General features: G+C 40.1%; 1 protein-coding gene across 3 annotated transcripts in view; it reads left to right on the top strand.

Annotated features, from left to right (window-relative positions):
- The window catches only part of COL26A1 (collagen type XXVI alpha 1 chain), a 212,211-nt gene extending 193,638 nt beyond the window's left edge, over positions 1 to 18,573 (top strand). For 2 of the 3 annotated variants that reach the window (XM_087957747.1, XM_087957746.1), the window contains exons 11-15: positions 3,782 to 3,826; positions 6,798 to 6,842; positions 10,104 to 10,188; positions 10,738 to 10,903; positions 13,496 to 18,573. In XM_087957747.1, the coding sequence (XP_087813873.1) occupies positions 3,782 to 3,826; positions 6,798 to 6,842; positions 10,104 to 10,188; positions 10,738 to 10,895 (333 nt within the window). In that variant the 3' untranslated portion in view covers positions 10,896 to 10,903; positions 13,496 to 18,573. The remainder of the gene's footprint in view (positions 1 to 3,781; positions 3,827 to 6,797; positions 6,843 to 10,103; positions 10,189 to 10,737; positions 10,904 to 13,495) is intronic. The other variant, XM_087957753.1, reaches the window with a different exon arrangement.
- Positions 18,574 to 18,835: the final 262 nt, after the last annotated feature.

Raw genomic sequence — 18,835 nt, 5'->3', positions numbered from 1 at the left:
TGAAGCCCAGAAACATTTATAGAAATAAGGATTAAATTGGAGGCTATTGTTGATCTTGCAAAGAGCCAGCTTTCCATTTTTTAATTAAAAGAGTGAGGAGGAAGTCTTGCTGGCATCAAAGATGTTTCCTGTAGGAACCTTCATGTTACATGATGCAATTGTGATACTGGGCTGACTAACTCCATACCGTGTTGGCATACATCATAGGCTTTGCATATTGATTGCTATTTGGTAACTATACAATGTCAACATCTCAACTCACATCTCAACTCACTCTCATCGTTGTTATCTGCAGTGCAAGGGAAACTGTCATTCGTGACATCAGGAGCTCTTAATTCCCTTGCCTGCAGCTGGTCTGCGAGTTACAACCATAATGGATCCTTCCCATCACTGTCGTAAGACATTACAGACATAAATTGAGTCAACCACGTGACTGACCTGATTTTACTATCTTTTTACAATGGTTGTTAAGTAAACTCATAGCAATAGCAATAGAATTTTAGGCTTATGTACCACCCCATAGCTCTTTATAGCAGTCTCTGAGTGGTTTAGGCTTAGACGTAGAATATCTTTATTGTCACTTTGAATGTACACTAATCGGCATACATTAAAATGAAATTTCATTGCATACAGTTTTCAAAGGGTCTCCACCTCCAATAAACATGGCTAAATAAATAAATACAAAAGTATGCATATACCCACATATATTATATAACACAGAAAAACAACACAGTCTAGTTCAGACATATACATGTACATGGCGAGAGAAACAAATCTTGCAACTTTAACAGACGGATGGCGTAGGGAACAAAGTTGTTATAGAATCTGGTAGTCCTGCTAGAAATATTTTAAAACCTTCTCCCAGAGGGGAGCAACAGGAAGAGACAGGGAAGTACAATGTAAAAGCATTATTTGCATACTTGGGTCCTAATTTTACTGACCTTGGAAGGATGGAAGGCTGAATTAACCTTGAGCCCTATCAGGGTTGAACTCCAAGCTATGGACAGAGGTTGCTTGCAATATTGCACTTAACCACTGCATCACCAGGGCAAACTCATGGTTTTTTATGAGCTCTTAAGTAAATACTGATTTTTGGTCAGGCCATCATAACATGTGATCATGTGAACATGGGATGCTGCAAATGGCAGTAAATGTAACCCAGTTGCCAAGCTCCCAAAGTGCAGTCATGTGACTGCATGGGTGGTGACTGTTGGAACTTTGAAACCAGGTGTAAGTACCCCCATGTATGTCAGAACTTTGAATGGTTGCTAAGCAACCGATCATAAGTCAAAGACTATCTGTATTCAACAGCTAAAATGAAAAATTTTAAAATATTAAATACTGAGGCAAAGTATCAATCCAGATTTAGAGAAGAGGCAATCAGGCATAAACTGTCCACTATACACCAAAGCACACACTGTACCTGTTGGCACCACATTAAATCAACTGCATCTTCACTAGTGTAGCAAAACCCCAGAAAAAAAGTACACTTCTGTAAGGAATTACCAACTACTATGAGGCAAATACCTCCATGCATACCAAAATCACCATTTCCTCTTTGAATCTGGATTATAGCACAGTCTAAGAAAACAATATTACTGTCAGATATAATTTGGCCCTATAATACATTTAACGACAGATATAGTTTGGTACATCTAAGATGATTATGATAACAGGAGAAGGGTTTTAGGTGAAAATTGGTGCTTCAGGTAAATTCATGTGGAAAAAAGTTGTTTTTGAAGCAGGTGGGCCCTTAAACTATTCTCTCTTTCACTGTTCTGTTTGTCAGTTCAGTATATGTGGTCACTGTTGGAAAAGGGTTCTTTAATTTGTATTCCGTAAATTGAATTCAAACTATTGCAGAAGATGAGATCGAGGCAGTTGTTAAGTCTAGTATTGTTGGTTACTAGTTGTTCCAGTCACAGGTTTGTTACAGCATTGTAGAAGGTTGCATGTATGGGTTCAGTTTTACATTCGTTTAGGATCCAGTTAATGTGAGGTAGATTGAAGTCACCAAGAAAGATAAAAGTGTGTGGGCAGGATGTTGCTCATGTTAGTAGTGAATTTAGCTTGTTTACATGTTCAATGTCATAATCAGGGGCTCTGTAACATAGTAAGAATCAAAATGTGATATTTAAGGACAGTTCACAGACGATGGTCTCAGGAAGAGCAAGCTCTTGGGTAACTTGGATGTTTTTTAGATGTAAGGACTTTTTATAGAAGATAGCAACACCACCTCCTTTACGAATTTCACGATCTAATCAATAAACATGATAGTCTCTTACTGTGGTAATGGAGTCAGGGAGAGATGCGTTGAGCCATGTTTCACAGACAAATATGATGTCGAATTTGGTCATATTTAGTAAGAGGAGAAATTCAGGTATTTTATTCACAAGGCTTCTTGCATTGAGTAGCTTGCATTTAAGGCCAGTTGTAGTTGGAATTGAGGTAGTTAGGGGTGTGCGTGCCTAGTTTTGAGTGATGGTGGGTTGGATGAAGTAGGGTTGGATGTGGAGTTGTGGGTTGTGTGACTTACTTTTGATACAATCTGCGCAGTAGTCAATGTAGAGATCCTTCTCTCCATTGTCTAGAAGTCTTTTGAGTTCCTTGCGGAGTTCACGGGAGCGGATTCTTTGCAGTATGGATAAATCTGGTCTTGAACATAGTTTTTTGTGGTTGGGATTGGTTTTTGCAATGGCGTTTATTGTTTGAATGAATATATGTTTGCTGGAATCATTTTTGCAAACAACTCTACAAAATTTTGGGGCCATCATTGTATTTGTACCCAGGGCCATCTCTGGTTATTTCAATGATATCTTCAGGAGAGATGTTTGTTGTATTTGAGTTGCTTATGATATTACGAACTTTGGTGATGTCATCTGATTCATTGGTGTCTTCAAGACCAAATAAGATGGCATTTGGATGTTTCTGATCACGTTCTATGGTGTCTCTGATGAGTAAGGAGATATCATTTGTGGAATTATTTGATGGGATAGTAATTATTTGTGGTTGTGGTTTGGTGGTTATTTTTGGTTGTAGTTGTGATTGTAGTTGAGGTAGTAGTTGTGGTAGTGGTTGTTGGGTTGGGATTTGATTTTTGGCTGATATAGGTAGTTGCTTATCAGTGCTGTATTTTTTTTTCAAGAGAAATTAGGCTTTCTTGTATAATTGTTTCAAAACAATATTTGCCATCCTGAATTTCAAGTAAAAAATATGTTAAAATGCTGAGATAAAAAAACTTATTAAAATATTTTTCCAAGGATGATTCCAAGGACCATCAGGAATTGAGCCATCTCTATAGTTCTCTTAGTATCTGTATTGCCTCTTCAGATCTTGAAATTAATTTTGCTGCCATTTTAAAAAGACTTATAAACACATGTTTTGAGCAGACTTTTAATTTTTGGTGGATTTTAATGCTTAGTTGTAAATTTAGGATTTTTATCATAACTGTTTGAAGTATTTATTGAAAACTGCCCTGAGATATGGTAACTCACAGTTAAAAAAACATAACAAGAACAATAATACAAATAAGCAAAAGGGTCACAACATTTGTTCTCAAAACCTGAGTTGTTTCTTTTTCTAAAAGGTATCTCATATCAAAACACTATATTTAATCAGTTTCATTTAATGTTGTTCGAAAGACTTTCGATTCTACATCCTGATGCTCATCTATCTCTTCTCTGATCTATCCCCTTCTCATGTAAACAAATAAAGAAACAAATTGCTTTCGCTACTAACCTAGCAGCTGGACTTTCCCATTAATTGATTTTACTTCTGACAGGGGCCAGCGGGGCAGACTGGTGAAAGAGGCATTAAGGGTTTTCCTGTAAGTGATTTATTTATGTGTGTCCATGTATGTTTGTGGGTTAATTTCACCCAAGGCATAAAGATTGAGGTTCTACAGTACCCCCCAGCTGAGACCACACCATAACCAACCTTCCAATAAGCCAGGGATCGCCAAACTTGGCAACTTTAAGACTTGTGGACTTCAACTCCCAGCATGCTGGCTAAGGAACTCTGAGAGTTGAAGTCCACAAGTCTTAAAGTTGCCAAGTTTGGAGACCTCTGCAACAAGTTCCAGGGGATCAAATAGGGACTGGGCCATACAGCATGGTAAACATAATAATATAAGCAGGATACTTCACTTGTCCCACTGCACAAGATCAGAAACAGACTAACACCCTCTATAACATGACCCTCGTTCACAAACAAATTGTCCCAGGCAGTCTTTGCTTCCTCACTTCACAATCACTCAGTGGATAGGTTTCAGGGAGGGGTACATTGCCTCTTTTTCCAGCCAAGTCTTGGTAATATACGCCATGTCATAAACATGACTGTTATTATTCTACATAGAACTGGCAACATCTTGATGCTGAGGCAAGCCACAATTTGGCCACTTAGGCACTGGGCTGAGGATGCTGAGCTGGGAGAGCGATGAGTATCAATCTGCCCATTACTCTTCTCCTCTTATAATCTGCCCAGCTTTTATCTCCAACCCATTATTACTTTAACATTCACCCTCCACACTTCCTCCCCTTAGTTCTTCCTTGTTTCCCCTATTAGCTGCAGGAGTCCCGAAAGCCATTCTCCCCTCCCAGCTCACATTCATCCCTATTCAATTCACACATCTTTCCATTCCTACTCTAACCATCTGGGATGTATCTGATCTAACCACTCTGCCAGTCCCTTGATGTCAGCACACTTCTGGTTCCAGAAGCATCTCATCTCTTCACTCTCATTCCACCCATTATTTTTAAATTTTCCTGTGACTTTATTCACTCACTACTCATATTAACTGGGGCACCAGAAATCCTAGCCATGCCTTAGGTCCCCCCAGGTCAAGTGTGCTAACATCTTTCCTATCCCATCTAGGCCAGCATCTCTTCGATATTAATATGGACACCTAAGGTTATGTAACACCTGTTCCTCTGTGGCTCCATTCAGTCCCACCCCCATCATCATCATTATCAAGACCCTCTTGAAGGACCAATAACAATTGCCAAAAGTCTCCTATTTATTACTCTGTGGCCTGTATTTAATGACTGATTGCAGCCTCAGGTCAATGATCTAGTCTTGGCCTCCAAAATGGTCTCCTTCCTGGGGCACTAATCTAAATTCCCTTCATCCTCTCACTGTTCACTGACCACTTGTCAGGGTCCTCTACTATCCCACCATTCACTTTCTGGATCACCTGATGGTCTTCATTGTCCCACGTTGTTTCTCGCAGCGCTAGGTTTCATTCTCTAATCCCGTTGTACTTTCTGTCACATTATTTTGTTGCCACATCTCATATCCACTTTTCCTTTCCTGCTGACATCTTCACTCCATGTCAGTCTTCATCTTAGTCTCCTGTATGATTTGTTCTCAATTCTCTCTTTCGCTTTCCACTTCCAGTTCTATCCCAATCTCAAATTCTTCTGTATTGGCTGAGTCTCTTATATTGCCTTCTTGTCCCAAGATGGGATTGGAGAAGGGAAATGGGCCATTCTCACTGATCAGCAACCCCTCACAGCTTCTTGCATTGCGCATTCCTGGGCATGATCTTCCTGACTGCCACGAACCTTCCAGCCATCCTTAGCCTGTTCAGTTGGACAAATCTGGACTGCACACTTATGCCTCCACTATTGAAATTTTGAATCAGGGTCATAAGTATCTTTTGAGGGGTCTGTTGTAACTTCGAACGGTTGCTAAGCAACCAGTTATAAGTCAAGGACTACTTGGAATAGACACTGATTTAAAGGCACGAAAAAGAAAGAAAAAAATCTATTTATACCTATTTTTCCCCTATCACTTTACTCAGACTCCTAGTGCTTGGAAATTTTGGGATTTCTAACTTAAATACATCCCGAGGACCTTAGATTAGAGAAACAACTCGGAAGACCATATAAAAATGGATTCTTCCATTTTTTTATAACCTTTCCCCATATATTAACTTTCTGCCTCTTTCTTTTGTCACTGCCAAAATCTGTTTCCGTCCTTTGCATTCGGAGTTTTTCAAGGACAGTCATCAGAGCCAAGTTTCTTCTGGAACGTCCTGTTACTCAAGCCAGCCCTCTGTTTTTAATCCACTGCTTTTGTTTGTGGAGAGCTGCTTCTTGGGTGGGCCAGGAGATAATTTTAAAGTACACCACTAATGGATAGCGTATTTCAGGAAGATCAAAGTCGATGCATATTGTTAATGGATTTCAGATCCCACACTTGCCCCAGGAGTGGTGTTTCAATAAGCCAGGTGTACCTGTGCTGAAGCAGCTGACCGCAACCACTGTTGGCTCTGGAGGAACTTCCTAAATGTTATTGGCAAGCTCTATTATGGCTTGCTTGGTTTCATGACTACCCATTACGTTGGTAACCCCTGTCTTATTCAACAACCAATAGCATTAACTAAGCTACTTAAAGGGTTTCCTTGGAGAAGATAGGGTAGCTTTCTCCAGCCAACGCTGGAGGAACAGCTGATGAGAATTGAGAGTTGAAATCCAGCATTTCAGGAGGAGACAACATTGGGGAATGTGGAAGGAGACTAAGATCTTAAATCATAGCTCCTAGCATGGTTCTATCCCTCTTTACTACTAGAAAGACACTGTTGTCAATAGGGGCGTGCATAAGCGCACCAACGTGCCTACCGTCCCTGTCCTATTGTTTCTCTTATTCTATTATTTTTCTTATATGTACCCATTTCATATATTCACAACTATGTATACACTTGTACTTATTATCTTGTAAACAATTGACAAATCAAATAAATAAATAAATAAATGAATAAATTGGATATCAATTTCTGTCTGCTATTTTTTTTTTAGGGTGAACCTGGTAAGAAAGGTGAAGAAGGAGACAGAGGTGCTGATGTAAGGATGCAATCAACTTTTCTGAGTCGTGTCAACAGTCTCTCCTTGTTACTGCGGTGTAACATTTCTCTAGTACTGAGTTCAAAAGGCTATCTCAGGTTCAGAAGCCGATTCTCGGAGTTCACAAAAAGGCTAGCATTTTAAGCCAAACTTCTCCGAAAGTTTGAGAGCTTCTTTAATATTTCACATGCTGAAAGGCTTTCCTGGACAAGTGGTAAAGTTTTTGTAAGAAACTCAATCTGATATCACTTGTGGTAAACGAGGTGGAAAAGAGAGAGACCACCTCAAACTTGATGGCATTTGAGGTAGCAGGTTCACTTCCTAAAAACTTTTCTTCACAATCATGGAAAACTCAAGCTTCCCAGTTAATTCAGATTCAGTAAATTCCCTGATTGTAGAGTTGGCCACTCGGGGAAAGGGCAAATGTCTTACAACTAAATATAAATAGGAGCAAGTGATAACTCAGTGTACACCATCTTCTCTGGATTAGGTTTTGGCTTGGTTGCTTGCATCTTTTTTCAAGTCACCTGCAGATGCTAATTCAGAACTTCCTGTCTCTGTGGAAGAAATAACTGAAAATAAGAAGTGAGGGGGAAGAAAATGGGTACCCTGTGCATATGAATTGCAATTCATTTTGAGCCTCCAGTTGAGCTTCTATGCCTTAATTCAGGTAGAGGTTCAAAAGCTGGTCAGCCAGAATGGAAAGGTGTGGAGTGCAAGAAAAATCTTCAAAAACATCTTGAAATCTGAGATCAAGGTCTGGTCTTAAATGTGAAATACCATCTCCACGTTGTTATCAGAGCATCCAGTCATTGTATGTTAGGCTCTTAAATCCTATTTGCTCCCAGTTGCTCAGATCCTAACAAGAGGAGATGAAATTCGAAATGTTAAATATGAACTGCTAAAGATGAAATGCTAAATGTAAATATCAAGTGAGAAATAGGATTAGAGTATTAATATGAAGTTCTGACCATCAAAGGTGAATCCAGTTCCTTGATGGGTAGGAACAGCCGATCAAAGTAAGCCTTTTTCTATCCTCATCCTAGCCGCAAACAAGCAGAAACTTTGTTTGGTTATCCATCATTTGGATTTCTCCAAACCTGCATATCAGTCATAAATGGATAATCCAGACTGGTCTTTGAAATTTAAAACTTCTAGTTAACCTGTAGTAGAACCTGAGAGAAAACACCAAGAATGGCAAAACGCTCCTTGTAATAGAAAGATAGCGTATCAAGATCATTGTTTATCATCCTTATGCTGTCTTTTCAAATGCTGGATATCTCTCTGTGTGTGCACAAATGTGTAGGTACAGGTGAATCCACACATATTATAAGCTAGAGGTTCCCCAACCCCTGGCCCGTAGCTCAGTATGGCCTGTTTGGAACCAGGTCGCAGAAGTGGCGGGCAGCTCCACATGCATAAGTAGTGAGTGAGTGTATGTGCACACAGGCTAGCCCACCCCTTCCCTTCCCTGTATGCAAAGCTGGAAAGGTTGGGGACCACTGTTGTAAACTAAAAACAGGTTGTCCTCAACTTATGCCTGATCACTTACCATTCAAAGTTATGACTGATCCACAAAAAGGGGACTTCAAAGTTCTGATGGTTGAGCCTTCTCTGTAATCACATGACCAACTTTCAGGTTTGCAATAGTGGTGAATATCTGTAGCTGGGGTGTAGGATGAGGGTGAAGGTTCATTCTCTGAGCTTGTAGATTGGTTTCCAAAGGTTTCATTACCAGGCTAGATAACATCTTCACTGATGTTTGGGGGATGTCGGTGTTTGTCTGTCTGCAAGGACTTCAGGTGTGAAAGTGTCAAGTGGGGGTCTTGTGATGGGTCACGTGGGTGTGTCAAGTGGGGGTCTTGTAATGGGTCATGATGGGTTAGGTGTGTGTCATCAGTGAGAGTCTTGTGATGGGGAGGTTATATCAGGTTAGGGTCACAATATACAGAAGGATGAAAGACACAAAATAATCTACAAAAACCAACTGTAATCATTGCAACCAGTTGTACGTGGGACAAACATCACATGTCAATTAAAAACCAGGATCCACAAATATCAGCTGGTAGTCAAAATGCCACGATCCCAATTTTTTAATCTCTACCCACACCAACAGCAAACAGCATCATTTGGGCAACACACAAATGATCAGCTACGCTACCACCTGCCACATTCATTGAAGCCTGACACTTCACAAGCAATTCCCTCAACGGACACATTGACCTAAAACCCACCTATGAACTCATCAGAATCCAAATCACTGCACAGCCAACCAGAGACAGCATCAACCCACACAAGCTACCTGCCCCAACCAGAACTTCACCTCCCAATGACTCTTACCTGATGTAACCTCCCCATCACAAGAACCTTCATAAGACCCCCCCACTTGACACACCCACACCTCCTCTTATAAACAGAGGAACACTGACACTGACTTCCCCTAAACTCCACTGAAGATGTTACCTAACGAAATGTTCAGAAACCAGCCCACAAGCTCAGAGAACGAACCTTCACCCTCACATATCAGGTGCTGAGCATTTTGGATGTATATACAGTTGTTTGCAACATCCCATGGACACACAAAGTGCATTTTTTGATAGTTTACTGAAAATTAGCACTTACTTCAAGGTTTTGCCAAAACTGCACCCCGAGCAAACCATTGGCTTGCTTAATGAGCACAGTATTCACAATGACTGCTGCAAAAAAGGTCATAAAATTGGGTAAGATATATTAGTGGTGAGATTCAAATTTTTTTACTACTGGTTCTGTGGGCGTGGCTTGGTAGGCGTGGTGTTGCTTGGTGGGTGTGGCAGGGGAAGGATACTGTAAAATCTCCATTCCCTCCCCACCCCAGTAACCTGCTTTCCAGCTCTGTTCTCCTGTGCAGGGCAACAAAAGAAGTCCCAGCCAATTAGCTGGGACTTGGGAGGCAAAGAATAGATGGGGGCGGGGCCAGTCAGAGATAGTATTTCCCGGTTCTCCAAACTACTCAAAATTTCCAGCACCGGTTCTCCAGAACTGGTCAAAACCTGCTGAATACCACCTCTGCAACATATGACTATAATGGACAGGCTCTGTTACAGTCATAGGTTGAGGAGTACCTGTGTCAGCCATTTTGAAACAATGTAGTCAGTCCTTGAGAGGTTGAATGAGTTACTGAAACACTTCCCTTTTGCTTTAAGAAAAGGAAAAGGGGAAATGTGAGTTTTAACACAATGTGCACATTTCTTCTCTCTCCGTCACTTTTTCTCTCCTCTGTAGGGTGAAGGGGTCCAACAACTGCGGGAGGCCTTGAAGATTTTAGCAGAGAGAGTGCTAATTTTAGAACACATGATAGGGATTCACGGTAAGTGCCGATTCACGGATTTCTACATTTGTACCTGGATATTGAAATGAGCAGGTACAAATTTTAAGCAAAACCATGCCACGTTGGGTGACGTTATCTCATTTTTGGAAGGGAAAAGTGGGCCCCTTACAGTGTGACTGAGTGTGGCAATACAGCAAGGGCAGCCACATGTCCAGAACACTATTTATATATGATTTTTTTTAGAATTCTGTTCTGCCTATTTTCCCCACAACAAAGACACCCCAGTGGGGCGGGATGGGTTGAGAGAGAATGTCTGCCCCCAAATCACTGACTAGAACTCACCGTCTCCCAGTTTCTATAGTGCAGCACCTTGACTGCTACACGAAACCAATTCTTGATTAGTTTGATAGCAGTTGATTATAGTATTCATAATTTTCTGCCATTGATCTGTCTGCCTCTCTGGCAGCTAAAGCTTTCAGGCTTTCTCTCTTTCCATGGAGATGGGGGTCCTCCGTGGCCAGGGCATTTCCCACTGTCCCCTCCCTGTTTTTTAAGCAACACCCCCATCCCGGTTTCCTTTGTTTTCAGATTCTTTGTCTTCTGTTGAACCAGGCTCAGGACAAGATGTGATCCTGGGCGCCCCGCTCCGAGCAAACACGAAAAACAAGCGACACCATTCGAACCAGATCCTTTCTTCACTTCTGGATGACAGCAGACCCAGGGCGAAAAGTGACCGGAGGCAATAAAAACTTTAGTAAGCTCCCTATACTCCTCTTCTTTTCAGTTGTGCAAGGCAATGCAAACGTGTGCAGAAGTGTTGCCAGAAGACCCTCTCGTTTACTGGTCTTCCTACTCAACCATTGCTTTGCAAACACCTTGGCTGCAAACAGTGTTTTTCACAGAGTAATTGTTGGGAATTTCAGAAAGTTCTAACTCACTTTCCAGTCACAAAAATATCTGAAGGAAGTTGGCGAAAGGTTTTGTGATGTGAGATACACACACACACACACACACACCTCATGGCTTTTTTGCTACATTTCCAGTTTTCACTCTGGGTGTTAGCTCGAGATAAATACTTACACTGGAAAGCAGATTTGATTGTGGAATCCATTTTGTTTAAACGTCTTAAGTAGATTAACACTCAGTGCGTAGGTGCTATTTTTATTTATTATATATTTAAATCAGGTGAAATTCAAAAAAATTTCCCTACCGTCTCTGTGGCTGTGGGCGTGACTTGGTATAATAGTAATAGCAACCAGGGGCGATTTTTTTACTGATTCAAATCATCCCTACCACCCAGTGGTGGGATTCAAATATTTTTTACTACAGGTTCTGTGGGCGTGGCTTGATGGGCATGGAAGGGGAAGGATACTGTAAAATCTCCATTCCCTTCCCACTCCTGGGGGAAGGTTGCCATCGGTTCTCCAAACTACTCAAAATTTCTGCTACCGGTTCTTCAGAACTGGTCAGAACCTGCTGAATATCACCTCCCCCGAGGTGGGCCGAGGTGGTTGAATTTCACCCCCTAATTTAAACGATATATGGCTCACCCCTCAGCTTGAAAATTTCCAGAGCATCCTACACAGTAATTAAGTCTAAGCAGCTCTTGCATTTGGTGTTTCAAATGAAAAAATAAAATAAAATAAGATGACATAGATGAAGAAACACACGAAGAGGGGAAAGAGAAACAAAATAACTCGGGCATGAATTAATATGTCTCACTTTACTATTAAAAATGATCAACAAAAAACACTGTTTTCCCCCTTTTGTGCATCACACATAGAAGCAGCCTGGCACCTCCCTGTATGCTCCCCAAATAGGAATAGTTTAGTGGTGGTTAGAATTGTAGTTCTAGCCAGTTAGGATGCACTAGGTTAGGAAACACTGTCATACAGAAAAATAGCTGAGTAATACAGAACAGAATAGAACCAAACAGAACAGAATAACAAAATTGAAAGGGATCTTGCAGGTCTTTCAGTCTAACCCCGGCTCAAGCAGGGGATACAGTACTATACCATTTCAGACAAATGGCTGTCCAAACTCTTCTTAAAATCCTCCAGTGATGGGGCATCCACAACTTCTGAAGTATCCAGAAGCATTTAACTATCCTCTTTGGAAAAGCTGCCATTTTGTTACCCTTATTCTGGAATGTTTCTGTATAACAGCAATGTCTACAGTGGTGAATTAAAACCAACAAAATGGTGGATGGGATATAATTTAAGTCCCACTCTTAAGGGAGGGGCTTGCATATGATATTTCATCTGCCTTCTTGTTGATTCTGACACATCTCCATACCCAACATACCCTTCATATTGATGAAGCTGTTAGCCCTATTTCGGAAATCCGGAAACTCGGTCAACAAACACATTTACTCACAGGTTTTGTGAAAAGTAGTTTATTGTAGTTTGTTTCCTTCCAGTGGGCATACAACGGCAATCCCAAGCAAAGCCAGCGCTGAGAGTGAACGCCCCCCAGCGCCTTTTATGCCCCATCCCCTTCCCATTCTCAATCTAGCATCCGCCTAACTAATTAACCCCACACGCCGCCGCCCTGCAATCCTAATCGCATCTATATCCGATGCCCAGAACACACCTAACCCCAAAGTGCTAACTCATAAGCCAAAGAAAAGGAAACCACAATAAGATGAGTTCCCCTCCTCATCGCTGGAACGTAATACAATCCTTACACCCTTCAATTAAAGATAGTTTGGCAGGAACTTGCAATGGATCCACAACGTTACGCTCTGTAACTGGAACAGCCAACAGTCCCATGTTGTTTCAGCGAGGGGAAAAGCTAGTCGAGTAGGAGGCGCAGATTCGAAGACTTATCTCCTACTCCCTATTAGGTGGCTGGCAATGTGTCAGGCACAATCAGTGAAGCCTGACAGAAGCACAATTTTTGAGACAACGAGACAAGGCTGGCACCACTATGAGCCTCAGGGAATCTACTTATAACAGAAAATCCACCTGGCATCCATTTAACAATTTCTTAATTGAAATCCCTTCATCATCCAAACCTTTCCAGGATTCCCTTTGGGGTAGATTTCTGCATAGTGGTTTGTTTTTTGCTTTTTTAAATCTGTAAAGCAGCGGGGTAGATCTTTCTGTAAGTCAAAGGATTACCTTTGGCTTCTGTGTGATAAATTGCCTAAAAAAACCAGTTATTGGAAAACCAGTGGGTGTTATTGGTTGGGTTTACATTAAGTTAAAATTAAATAGCATTAGAAAGATTAAATATTACTTGACAAGAAAGTAAAGACATGAAATGGAATTGTTTCCTCCTATGACAGCAACAATGGGAGTCCAAAAGTTAAAGAAAATATTAATGGATTCCTTTTCATTGGTAGGTCCAACAGCGAAGGCTTGAAGAGATCTCTGTTTACTCCTGTTGGGAAGTCCTGTAGGTCAGGAGGATGGAGCCATGTCCAATTGGAATACCTTCCTTGAACTTTCCATGATCTTTTACAAATATTCTTCACATTTTACATACATGCTATTTCTGTTCTTGTTTTGGGGCCCATCTCAGGTGATTACAATAAAGTTCCAGTCCCAAGTCTCATGTGATAAAGACATTTGTAGAGATGTCTGTAACATCACTGATGTAACCTGCCTGCCATGGAGCCAGTGCGCAGTCTAGAACATTCTGGGAATAACATTCTGGAGCGTACCCCCGATCCATGAAGAGTGTGGAATGTGTTTACTGGCCCTATTGGTGTTGAATGAGTGGACTGTGCACTGCAGAAAACAACCCAAGTTCATATTGCAAGGGAACGGGGTGGGGGGGGACATTAATAGAAGTAAGCTATGGTAAATGATCACTTCGAGACTGTTACTGATCTTCTAATTGTAGAACTCACTCCAAGCATTCAAGAAACCTCAGTTACACCGTTGAGCTCGGTCTGAAAACCATCATTCTATATAAATCTTCCTGTTATCCAGATTTGTAGTGCCTAGCTAAACTTGACTGATCTTGAGAAACTAAACAGAATTGGTGAACATGTAGATTGGAGACCACCAGAAAATCTGAGAGCTGAAGGCTAGTTTGAGAAGTCAAACAAGCAACTGAGAAGAACACAATGCCACCTCCTTAAATACTTTTGCCAAGAATATTATATGGATATGGCTCATATAGCCACAAGAGCCAAGCTCTAGGGAATATACATACTTTCCTTTAATTCTCCCTCAAATCCAACGAGACTTTTGAGTAGTAACTTTGATGTTATAATCCAAAATTAAGGTCTATAAAGCCAATAATGTTCTCATTTTGCAAGAGTTTACCATCTGTGGTTCTGTTGTGGCTAATTTCTTACTTGTAAGATGTTTTTTTAGATTCCTTCCTTATTTCACTTATTATTAAAGTTCATTTGGACCTGTTATTGATACATATATTGATAATGCTCCTATAACCTTCATAACTGAACAAATGAATGAAATTCCACAGGCAAAATGTGGAGAATTGCCTCACCCACTGGATTTTAATTCAACCATGAGGTGTCAATGGCAGAGACAAGAATAGTGTGGCATTCCTAGCATGTAAGGAGAAAATGATGTGTCTTATGGCATCTTAAATATTAATAAATTTATTATCACATATGGTTCTGTATATCTCAGTCTGCTTCATTAGATGTGATCAGATTGTGATGAACAAAAGATTATATAACAGATTTTTTAAGTTGCTACTAGACGTTTTTGGCTTGTTTGTTACAAAAGACATCACACCCATCCTTCTAGAATTGAAATATGTAGATTTTGTTTCTGTATATACTAGGAAGGACAGCTGAGGTGGTTTTAAGGCTTTCCAGAACTTAAGTAGAATTCACATAAAGTTGTACAGCCATATAAATGGCTTGCTAACTGCACAAATGATATGTCTTAGTTCATTTACAGAAATTGAAATTCTTGCAACACAATTCAGTACAGCTTATTAGATTTTTAAAATATGTTTATCAACGTACAACTCGTTATAAGTTTGTCTTAGAGCAATAGAAGGGCCTCTTTTAATTAACAAGGATGAAAATTAAAGCATACTTGATCTTTTTTTTAATGCTACTTTGTTTAAGGTATATTATCATGGAAAATGGAAAATGGAAAGAGTTTTCATAGATATAGCTAAAGGCTGTTTCAAAGTACTGTTCCTGTATTCTCTTTACTGAAACTTGTTTAATATTTTGAAAGCTATTAAAAATTACATTTTTTTCACTTTCTCACAAGGGCCCCTATCTTGAAGGTTTGGAAAACATAATCTGAAGACTTCTGCTGAATCATTTATTCCTCTGTTATTTAGCTGTAAACCAAACAAGGTTAAACGGATAGAAATGATTTAGCTTTTATAATTTGATTGTAGATGGTCCTTTAAGACATGTACAATTTGTACCTCTATAGTTTCTGATAATTAGCGGTCTTGTATGTTACAAAATGAAATCATTTTGATAGGATATACATTGCTCAACCGTACCGTTTTGTTGCTTTTTGATTGCAGAATGAGATTATGGCTACCTAAAAGGTACATATTGCAAGTTCCTGGATGATAATGGCTAGGAGTAATTTGCAGAAATATGGCAGACAGAAGCCAAGCACTTAAATCTTATTCAGAATGATTTCCCTTATCTCCCTTTTTCCCCACCATTATCACCAAGAGTTTTCTTCCCTACTGGGTTTCATACGTTTGAGTCTACCATAAAGAGGATGGCAGGAAATAGTGATTGGATGATAAAGAAAAATCTGACAAGCAAGGAAATAGCTACCTGCCTGCCTGCCTTTGTGCTGCATTGCAAATGTTTCTCTTCTTCCCTCATTGCCACTGTCCGAAATGTAAAACAGAAGCAGTTGCTGGAATTTTCAGAGTTGTGACTGGGAACTAAGGCAGAGGCTACTCCAAAGAGGAATGGGACAATTTGCCAACCTCCTGTGGCCAATTCTATTTAATTATTTAGAATTATTCAAATTTTGTTCTGTCCCTTCTTTTGCCTTCTTTCTTGAATGATTCTATTCTACTATTCCTTTAATATTAGTGTAATATTAATAGTTCTGCATTGTCCTGTGGTGAGTTGCCCTGCAGTGAGTTAGCTGTGGAAAGTTCACCACAGCAAGTTGGCTGTGATGAGTTGGCCGTTGGCAAGTTGGCCATGGTGAGTTGGCCATGGCAAATTGTCATAGACCCACTCCTAAGAGCTTTCTCAGACAGCAGTGTTGAAATGCTTTCATACAGACTTTGAGGAGGTAGAAAAGTACACTGGCATACTTGGCAGTGCCCTCACCATAGATATATATTTTGCCTTGATAAGCGTGTACAGCTGTGCTTATTGGTTTAATAGAGGACAAGTTAAAGAAATTGATTGATGAGTTCCATAAGCTTAGTTTGCTGTTCTACCAAATCTCACCAATAAACATCCACCATCATTCTCTTTAGCTTAGGCTGAGGCTGGAGAGTAAGTGAACTTTGATAGAAGACCAGAATGGTGGATTTAGCCATGTGTCAGAATATGTTTTCTTTTTCACAAGTAGGTATGTTCAATAGAAGCCCAGCTACCAGCTGGATATGGCTTTAACATTATCTTGAATAACAGAGGTGGAAGGGACCTTGAAGGTCTTCTAGTCCAACCCCCTGCTGAAGCAGGAGATCCTATACCATCCCTAATCAGTGGCTGTCCGGTTTCTTCTTGAAAGCCTCCAGTGATGGAACACCCACAACTTCTGAAGGCAAGCCGTTCCACTGATTAATTGTTCTCCCACTATTAGGAAATTTCTCTTAGTTCTAGGTAGATTCTCTCCTTGATTAACTTCCATGAAATTGCATCTTGTCTTACCTTTTGGTGTTTGGGAGAACACTTTTCCAAAAATAATGCTAAAATACCTTTTCCTGGAAGGGCTACTCCAGAATTGCATTATTTTGGAATGGCACTATATTTGTGCAAAGCATGCTCTTTGTGACCCTGTTTGCATCAGGCAAAGTAGAAACTTTCTCCCCACCCTAATTTCTGCTGCCCAAGCCTGAGATCCAAATAAACACTTCGAAGTATGAGCCCTTTGAATTTCAGAAAGGATGATTTCAGCAACAGAAACAATCCCAAGGGTGTAGAATTGCAAAATGAATAAAAAACATGCATATGCACATACATCTCTCTCCCTCCCTCCCTCTCATAAACATATCATCTGTTTCATAAAAGTGGTATACATGTGTTTATAAAGAGCCCACATAACTGTCGTACTTGTGGGTGTATGTCAGAGAGCTATAGTCAAGCACTAAGCAGGCACATCCCTTGGCAGATCCCAGGTGTGTTAGCAGCCAAGCCAAAATGGCCACAGAAGGCGATACTCAGTGACAAGAGAGGAGACGGTGTGTCTGCAGGACTCTTAAAGTAGTCAAAGGAAGCTGGTCAGATCTCAGCCCTTGATGGCATCATCCCCAACACTGTGAAGGAGGCATTGCAGGTTGCTTTGTATAGCAAAGTTTGCTTTGGGAGAAGAGGAAAACATTACAGCATTTAGGACTGAAACAGTTGAAGATGAATTTAATTTGCTGGGGATGAGACCAAGGTAACATTGTGAAGATATGTCATTCAGCAAAGTATCTTTGTTCCATGGTTAGTGGGCTCTTGGAAGCATCCCACAACCTCACTTCATACTTTCTTTACATGATGATCAAATGATCCCCAGCCAATGATGGTGGTGAATCAAAGAATGCAAAAGTTGCTATCAAAATCCACAAAGCACACCTTAAGCAGGCATTTTAATTCAGTATGTTAGTTAAGACGGTATGTATTATATAAATATATATGTGAAATATTAAATATATCTATTTAATTTATATCTATGCATTATGTACGTTTGAAAATGTCCCAGTTTCTTTTGATATCTTACTCATTTATCTGCTCTTCCTAATGGAGGATGCCAATATGAATAAAGTTTTGGTCAGATCTTGTGAACTTCCTGGATATGGTAAAGTGGTAAAGCGATGTATCCAGACCAGCAACTGGGTTTCAGGCAAGCTACTTTAAAGATGAGTGGAAGGCTAATGTCAGAATCTTGCTGTTTCCTCCTGTGAGTTGTCTCAGAAATCATTTCACGAGTGTTATTTGCTGCAAATTTTGCTTTAATTTTTACCTTTGATGTGGTAACTACTTAAGGGAATGGAAATAGGATTTGGAACCCTTCTTTGGCCCAAATATTTCTAGATGCAAATCCTAAATGGAGCACCTGGGGGACATCTACCTAACCCTTCTCTGCAGCTTTGTATTATTACTGTTCAGCTTCATAATTTTTTATTGAATTGTATCTACTTCTCTTCTTGTTTACTATAGATTTCATTACTGTATATGGAATGTTTTGTATTCTCCTTTTGGGGTGTTTTCTCCCTCTATAGAACAGTGGAGGAAATATTAAAGAGCCCACTAAATAAGGCATACTGATTTAATGCACTGACCAATAAAACATTCTGTATGTGAAAACAATCTCTTGTCTTTAAAACTGACTTTCTGCCTACATTTGGCAATTCAAAATAAAACTGAACAAGTGTGCAGGGACATTACTTCGTTTTGGGGAATTATCTTAGTTCAAATATTTGACTCTTTCCAGAAAAAAATAAAAAAGGAAGTTGCAAAGTGGATTTAAAGGACTCAGAATACGGTCAGAATGGGTATTTCTCTCCCATTCATACATATTTTTGCCGTCTTTAGCAGGGATTCCTC

This window comes from Notechis scutatus, chromosome 1, assembly GCF_049901735.1.
Source record: "Notechis scutatus isolate UNSWTSFEM ecotype Mainland chromosome 1, rNotScu1.2, whole genome shotgun sequence".
Lineage (NCBI taxonomy): Eukaryota > Metazoa > Chordata > Lepidosauria > Squamata > Elapidae > Notechis > Notechis scutatus.
Note: the sequence above shows the minus strand (reverse complement) of the source record. Positions and strands in the feature narration are given on the sequence as shown.